At 31.6% G+C, this 8746-nt stretch overlaps 1 protein-coding gene across 1 annotated transcript; it reads left to right on the top strand.

The window, feature by feature from the left end:
* Positions 5986 to 7520, top strand: LOC104736926 (39S ribosomal protein L41-A, mitochondrial). The gene is made up of 3 exons (XM_010457012.2): positions 5986 to 6212; positions 6741 to 6805; positions 7287 to 7520. The coding sequence occupies exons 1-3, from the start codon at positions 6068 to 6070 to the stop codon at positions 7356 to 7358; spliced, it is 282 nt and encodes a 93-aa protein (XP_010455314.1). The 5' UTR covers positions 5986 to 6067; the 3' UTR covers positions 7359 to 7520.

The following is an 8746-nucleotide window of genomic DNA, read 5'->3' as shown; positions in this document are numbered from 1 at the left end:
GGGGGGGAGTGTGGTTTGATCAGAATCACAACATTTGGTACAAGAGTTTGGGATTGGTTCCGAGATAGAACCGGTTTATCTCGGGTTCAATTGTTAGAGGAAAGACTCGGAATGGGTCAGAGGTTTCATGTCTCGCCATATAAGTGTGTATGGAACACTCTTGTGAATAACAAGAGATTCGTCGAAAAAAACTTTGCTTGCCGTCGCCACCCAGAATTCTTGTTAAAGAATAACAAGTTTAATATATGCGATGGTTACTTCTTGTTGTACGCCTTTGATGAAATGGGCTTCGTTTACAACCCGTTGAGACTGTTAGTGATAATTGATTTCGATGGTATCCGCATGTTTAATATATACTTAGATATGTGTATGTGTATTAATGGGTGTATGTTAGATAGTTGCGTTGTTTCTATTACTAAACGAACGGGTACGACCGTAGCACTCTATATAATTGTGTGTAATGTTGTACGGCAAAATTGTCGAGAATAATTGAGAAGTTTTTCACTTTTTCATTCTCTGTATTTTCTCTACCATGCTCTGTATTTGAAGCAATGGCTTCTGGTGTAATACAAGAGCAGAACTTCAACAGAGACGACTGAGAGATATTAAGTGGATTGCCTCGGATGAGACTCCATGTAATTGGAGCTTTGGTTACGGTTGTACAAGACCTGAAAATAGTTTCAAGATTATTGGGATGTCGAGTACAAGAGTTTGATTATTGATACTGCGGTACTTAGACAGTCTGTACCTTGTAATTAGACGGAACCAAATCTTGAATCAATGTCATATGTTAAGTAAACCCCATTGTTTCAGCCTAGAAAATGAAAATTAGAAAGTTCCAATTTTGTGGAATGTGCGTCAGTTGTCTCTCAGGTTCTAATGAGTTAGTTAAGCTGGGGAAGTTTATGCAACGTTACTCTGCTTATTCGACTAGGTTGTTTACTATACCGGACACTTGAAACCTGGAGCTGTGGCTAAGATGGCCCACAACCCCTGGTTCCAAACTACAATATATCAGAGCATGGAAGCATAAAGGAACTTTGACATAAACATCAATCAACCACAATTCAAGAATAGAAGATGTTGCTTCGTAATTATAAATACAGAGCACGCATTGCTGGTCGAAAATGACGATAACGAGAGACCAAGAGACACATATTAATCTTATACCCAAATGGTATAGTTTCTAAATGCTGAGCAGAGTGAGCAGAACCTTCTAATTCACCATCTGGTTTGCGGCTTAAGCAAACCTTTGTGCACCACACCTCCTCCTGTCTTTTGGAGGAACTTCGATTGTAACAGGTCTGAGTCCACACAAGGGCAATATCTCCGTTCAACAGCCCAAGACCTGCACTTGCGCTTCTCACCCGTCTTCGTTTCAGTCTAAAGTTAAGCACTAATCTCCACAACTTCTTGTCAGAATCGTACCAGTTAAGCCCAGTTNTCTCTTTTTTTTTTCTTTTAACATCTTTAATTTATATGATTAGCTCAAAAGAGAGTTACAAAATTCATATAATACGGTTTGTTACAAATATATAAAGATAGAAAATCCATTTTTATATTCACACTACTAGAAATAAAAGACGAAAATTGAAAAATCTTTACTGTGGTCCACATACTCTTTAAAAAATTTGGTCAGTTGATAGGTAAAAATACCATCTACACTACGTCTAAATAGTCAGTAAAAAACGACATCTCTATTATCAGCTTCAATCAGACAGTTCATTGTCCAGACTGAAGTTTCAACCTCATTATATAAAGGAGGTAAGCTCAGTGGTGGATCTAGCCAAACTTTATACCAGGTGCAAAAACTATAAAAGTGTTAGGAGAGGATCAAACCCATGACCTCATTAGAACCGATGGTTTCTGATGACCTGGCTGGGGCCTTTATGGAAGCAATCATGGAACCGGAATCTTCCATGCCCAGCCTATGAAGAGGTGAGTCAGCCCAGTTTCTCGTGCGAAAGTTGAATCTTTTGCAAACAGGTTCAAGGTTAGCCGAAATAGAGAGTTTCTTGCAGAACACGAAAAGTTCATCTTCCACAACGCCGGCGCACATCAATTCCAGCGGAACATCGTTGTGAGGCATCAACGTACAAGGTTGAGAAGGGAAAAACCTCTTAATCGAAGATGACATGCCTGCTGATATAAACACGTCCACTGGAAGGTAATAAGCACCTATAACCCTTATACTTTTCATTTTATCCCAAGAACACACATTTTAATGATTGGGGATCAATTTTGTTGCAGTGTAGTCACGGAGAGTTGGGTAACATGCACAACCAAACACTTAAAGAGCTGTGTAGGTGGGAGCTCGACCAGTCAGAGCTTCATAAGGATTGTGATTCTTATCCAAAACAGTAGTATGCAGGAGATTGATGAGGAAATTTGCTGTGTAGAACGCTTCTACCTAATACTTCTGAGGTATGCTACTTTGAAACATCATTGACTTTCCCAAATCAACAATGTGTCTATGTTTTCTCTCTACAAACTCATTTGTTGCGGTGTGTGTGGGCAGGAGATGAGCTGTTAGATTCCATGATTCTGCAAATGTGCCGTAAACTGTTTGCTGATGAACTCACCACCACCATCACACTGGAAGGTACCAATTTTACACTGATATTGATTTTCCACGAGAGCTTGAAATCCATAAAGAATGAGCTCAGACGTTGCACAAGATGATATGCCCAGGGCCGGTCGGACAATTTTAGATGCCCTACGCCAAAAAAAAAATTTTAATACCATTTTTATTATTGTATATCAAAATCACAAAAATAGTAATATAAAAAATATTATCATAATTTTGATTTTAAATCCACAAACCTAAATAACTTTTTCATTTTTCTTTGTTTTTATGTTCATTTAAAATTTTATAATGAAAATAAATATTATATTACCTAATCACTCATTATTGATTTAAAACTCTTCCAATATGAATTTTTTTTACTAGAGTTATAAATTTGTTTTTCTAAATAAAATTTTGCTTCAACACTCATTAACAACAAGTTTAGTTAACACTAACCTAATATCACAAACAATTAAAAAGATGATATAATTTTTGTGGAAAAAAAAATGAGATAATATTTTTCATAAACCTAATAAAACTTCATATGAAAATTGGATATATCTACATAAATAATATCTTTTTCTTATATTGAACTTGAACTTATAAATACTTTTTTTTATTTATAAAAAAATAAAAAAAACTAAATAAAAAAAAAAGAAAAAAAAATCTACATATAAGACTTAAATTTTTTGGGCTAAAATATACCCCAAAAAATTTGATGCCCAATCCTTGGCTTCACTTGATTGCCCTATAGGCCGGGCCTGGATATACCTCATCGTCCTTGAACCTTGATGGATTTGGTGTGTCTAAGAACGACACGGGCTCTAACGTAGTAGACTTACGATCACCATGAACATGAATCAAGAAGTATCCTCGATCAAGATTCTTACCGTCTAAATGGAACAACAGCGAAGAAGTGTTTCAGGGGAGCCAATATTCCTCGAAGTCAGGAGATCTGCCTAACTCGCGGAAGGCTTTGCACACCATCACCATCTTATGTTGTCGCCGTGGTACTCGAACGAATATCTCGTAGGATAAATCCGAAGGAAGGGTGAGGATCGTCGTCTCCGATGACACTCTTGATGATTCTTCGACAACCAAATCGATTCAAATGAAGTTTAGTTTTTTTTTTGATACTTTTTTTTTAGTTTTTTTGTGCACTGATTTGAATCAAGGTTTTGATTTATATAAGCGGCTAAACCGGTTTTAAACTGGACTTCTTTAGGCGGAACCAAATAAAATCGAATTGAATACATACAAGGTTTCGTTTGTTTTTTGTGCATTGATTAGAGCAAGGTTTTAAACATTACGATTTTTTTTATTAATTTTATTTAACTACTACTATTAACTAGGACTGAAGGCAGCAGAAGTATTTCAAAACAAGTTAAATTATAATCCAAATTTTAAATTGTATCCTATAAAAATATTTGAAAATAAATGCTAAATAATAAAATTAAAAATTATCTCAAAAGAATAAAATAATAAGTAGGGCTAAAACTTCATAAATATAAATTAATTAGAAAAAACTCTAGGGAGAAAAGTTTAACCGAACAATAATTATTAAACATATATAACTGTGAGTTTAAAAAACAAAACCATCAAAATAAAAATTATACTAACAATAATATGGTAAAAAAAGTCAACTCTAGTTAAAAATTATTAAATGAAAAATCATTGAATCGAGACAACTCTACTTATAATTTGTATGTATTATAAGTATCAGATATTATATAAAAAATTATTATAAGGATTAACAAGCATCATAACAGTTATTGATATTTCTATACTCATAAACAAATATTATGACGAAGTGATCCTAAGTGAGAATATCAAAACGATTATAATAAGTAAATGTAATTTTCTGATAAAATAATTTTAAACATAAAATAAATTTCATCTTGAGTAAAAATTTATCAACCAATAATTATAATAAAAATACACAAATTCGAAAAAAATTAAATATTTAAATCTTAAAAACACATATTTTACGAAAATTTACGATAAATAAACGCAAATGTAAGTTACATAATTAAAGTTGATTACATTTCTATATTACGATAATCATTTCTAAATTTTTTAGTTAGATTATAGAATATGTTGGATATTGAATATTAAAATTCATGTTATTTAGATTCAGCATGACGAAAAATTTGTGTCAGCGAAAAATGATTTGTTTGTTATGGATGAAGAGACAAATATATATAGAGATCAAAAGGTAAATTTCGCAGCTGTATGATTTTTTATAAATAAATATAAAAAATTATTTAACAAAAAGGTTCTCCTTTTATATTGAAGTGATGAATCAAAATCATTGCTTTTATCTGGAAAAAATATCATTTAGAACTATTCATTTTGCGTTTACTACAATTAAAGAGTCCAACGCAAATGAAAAATATACAAGATAGCCGTATAGCTTGAGGATATCTTTTTTGATCTGGACTTTGTAGTAATGGTAATGCAGCATCCAAATTCTGATGTATGCAACCTATATAAATTGCTTTTAAATAGAAAGAATCTTTAATAGATATTCAAAAGTCGAATCCAAAAACTCACTATATAATCCATCTTGGAAAAAAAAAACTCTTGGTATTTTCATTAAAAGTTTTATATTGGAAATCAACTAAAAGTTATAAATTAGATTCATCATTTCAAAAATCTTAATTTGGAGGAATTTATTTACTTATAAAAGAAAGAATGACTGCTAGAGAATAATTAAGAAATCAATAAAAACCGCTGAAATTAAAATTTTATATTATTTTGTGTTATGGCAAAAAGTTAGAATGAAAACAGTTCAAACATACAAATATATAAATATTTCAAAAGATACGAATATTCGAATAAATACAACTCTACAATGAACCGTTGCAACTTTACAAAAAAAACTGTTACAATGAACAATCGCAACTTTTTGTAAAACACATACTTTAATATTTTTTACAGATTTCTTTAAAAAATTATTCAAAATATATGATTGAGAAAACACAACTTTTAGTGGTATTTATTCGGATTGCTGTTATATATAGATTGTGGCTAGAGATTTACAATAAAGGATACCTTTTCGCCAAGATGGTTGACTGATTGTATTTATCAACAGAGACATTAACATGCATTATTCATGAGCAGAGTTCTAGCATCTTTATCTTTCAAAGGTTCCAATTGTTATGTCATCTTTCAAACCTTATAATTTGGTACGTCAATCTGGAACTTCTTAAGCAAAGGACCCTCTACTAAAGGCCATACATCATCCTAACAGGACCAACACAAACAATATATCATCTTATTTTGTGAGTTCCCTTTAATAGTTTGTCTTAAAGTAAACAATTGCTTGGGCCTTGTTTCTTAGTTTTGGGCCTTTCTTTAAAAAGCAAAAACCCTATATTTTCTCTCTGCAAAAGCTTCTCCTCCTCTTCTTCTTCTTCTTCTTCTACTTCTACATTTCGAAATCAACCAAAGTTTCGATTTTTAACAATACATAAGTGTTTTTTTCTTCAGATTTGGAAAATGACATTAGGGTTGTTATTGGGGATTGGGAGATCATTCCGAAGAAAGCGAGCTTCGTCGCTTGACATTCTCTCTCCCAAACGAGCTCCTCGAGACTTTTACAAGGGGAAAAACTGTAAACCTTCTGGTTTCCACACTCGTAAAGGTTTCATTTTTTTTTTTTTACAATCCAATTTGAGAGAATCTTGCATACCTTTTTTAAGTTAATTGATGATGCAATTTTGTTTTGAGTTTAGGATACATGAACTCAATTTTGGGCAACTTGTTACCCTTTTTCTATTGTGCAATTGAGACTTTAAGTTGTTTCAGTGTACATTTGTTCTAGCTATTGAGATTTTAAGTTTTATTATTTAGGTGGAAAGCTAAGAACTTGGAACTCAAAATTTGGCATATCCCTTCTCGTCGTACTTGCTGCAATTTGAGATTTTAAGTTGTTTTTACATGTACATTTGTGTAGTTCTTTCTTGGTTTGGGAAATAGTAACCAGATAATGCTAAGGTTTTTTGAATCTTGGATATGAGGAAAGTTTCTTTAGGAGAAAAATCAACAACTTTTGAACTCTATTTTGGCAGAATTGGTCATGATAGAATTGTTTGTAGATGTATAATATGAAATATTTTGATTTGGTTTTTTGAAACATCTTTTCTATAACATTTTGTGTCATGGTTTGCAGGAGGATATGTTGTGCAGCCAGATAAGTTGCCAAACTATGTTGTCCCTGATCTGACCGGCTTTAAGGTTTTTGTTTCACCCTTCACTCTTATGTCTCTTTTTCTTTGATTCCTCTATATAAATAGGTGACTAAGTAGCTTGCATCCTAATCAGACATTAGTGAATCCCTTTCTTAAGTAGCTTGCGAACTCCTTAGGTTTGTGATCTAATGATATTATTCGATATAAGTTTCGTATTAGGAACCTGAAATGGAATGCTTACTTCTTGCAGTTAGCTTGTTGTGTGTTTTGTATTCCAACGAAATTCTCTGTTCCTTATCTTTGATTCCTCTATATAGATAGCTGAGTATGTAGCTTGCATCTTAATCGAACATGATGAGAACAAATCCCTTTAAAAATTCCTTACAAGTCAGACGCGCCTTAAGTTTGTGATGATGCTGATCTGTGCTGAAAACCTGACGTTTTTGTTTTTGTTTTTTACTTGCTGCATTAACCAAGCTTCTTTGTGTGCGTTTTAAGCTTTGCTGATGAACATTTGTATTTTACAGCTGAAACCATATGTCTCTCAATGCCATGTAGATGTCAACAAAACAAACGAGTCAACTGAAGCTTCCAAGTGAAAAGTCCGAAGAAATATGTGTTTTAAGTCTTCATTAGCTTCACTTCAAGGACTATGTTTTTACTATGATCCTTATTATTAATCGTTTTTGTTAATCAAAGACCACTAGCAAGTTGTTGCGACACTGAGTTAATAAAAATAGAAGCTTTGAATTGAAATCCAACTATCCTACTATCCTAGTCTCCCATATTTTTCTCCTCTTCAATTCCCTCCCTTGCTCTTTGACTTTACCACTTCAAGATTACGCAAATAAACCTTTTTAATATACTAGGTTTTGAACCCACAATTCGCGTGGATATATTTGATATATTTTGATGAAAAATATATATAATTGATAACGGTAGTAAAATATTATCTTATAAAAAATTTATATTTGATATATTTTGATGAAAAATATATATAATTGATAACGGTAGTAAAATATTATCTTATAAAAAATTTAAATTAATATTAAGGAAAAAGTTAAATTTCAGATACACAATTTTTTGAAATATAAAAATCAGTTGTGTTATAAAATCAGATAAGAAAAAAATTATGAATTTAACTCGACATCCAAGCAAGGCGAATTAAACTGATGACCTCATATATCCTAAACCATTTTTTTGACCACCAGAAAAACAAAACAATTTTATCATCATGAATTTAACTCGTTTTCATATTTAATTGATCGCTACCACCTATGTTTTCATGTTTTTTATTCAATGTTTTCTTATTCTTCATATTATTTCTTGTCATTTCTATTGTCAAATTTTGTGCTAATCGTCATCATTACTTTGACCGTCTGGTTCTTCGCTATACTCTTTTTCTTCTTCATCCTCGCCAACTTCTTTACTTTCTTCTACTAAAAAACCCTTTTTTTAGACTATCACACAACTTGTTAATCCATCAAACTACAAGAACAAAATCATTTTTTCTCATGAAAATAAAAAATAAGATAAAAAATAAAAAATTAATGAAAAAATATCAACTTATCTATAAAATCATACACAAAAATATGTTTTACAGCTCATAAGAAATAAAAAGCACAAATGTAGATAAATAAGATAATTTATATTTTACATAAATATTTATAATATTTGAAACTTTTTAAAGTTTTAATTTAATCAAATAAAAAACTGGATCAAACCGAATATACTTTTAAACTTGGACGCCTGATAAATCAAGCTTCCTGCTCATTCGTTGTTGGAAGCATATTAATCTTATTTATACTGGTTCTGAACCATTGTCTAAAAAATTTCTAGCCGATGAAGGATATTGTGTATAGTTCTTTTATTTCCATAAATTTAAAATTTTCCATTTTCTAAAAAATTCTGGAAATTTAAAAAATGTTAATTAGTGAAGTGTCTAATCACAATTGAAGGTTTAAAATCCTATGTGACGCCTTTAAGA

Source organism: Camelina sativa, chromosome 13 (genome assembly GCF_000633955.1).
Source record: "Camelina sativa cultivar DH55 chromosome 13, Cs, whole genome shotgun sequence".
NCBI classification, from domain to species: Eukaryota; Viridiplantae; Streptophyta; class Magnoliopsida; order Brassicales; family Brassicaceae; genus Camelina; species Camelina sativa.
The sequence above is the reverse complement of the archived record's forward strand: the minus strand, read 5'-3'. Positions and strand labels throughout refer to the sequence as shown.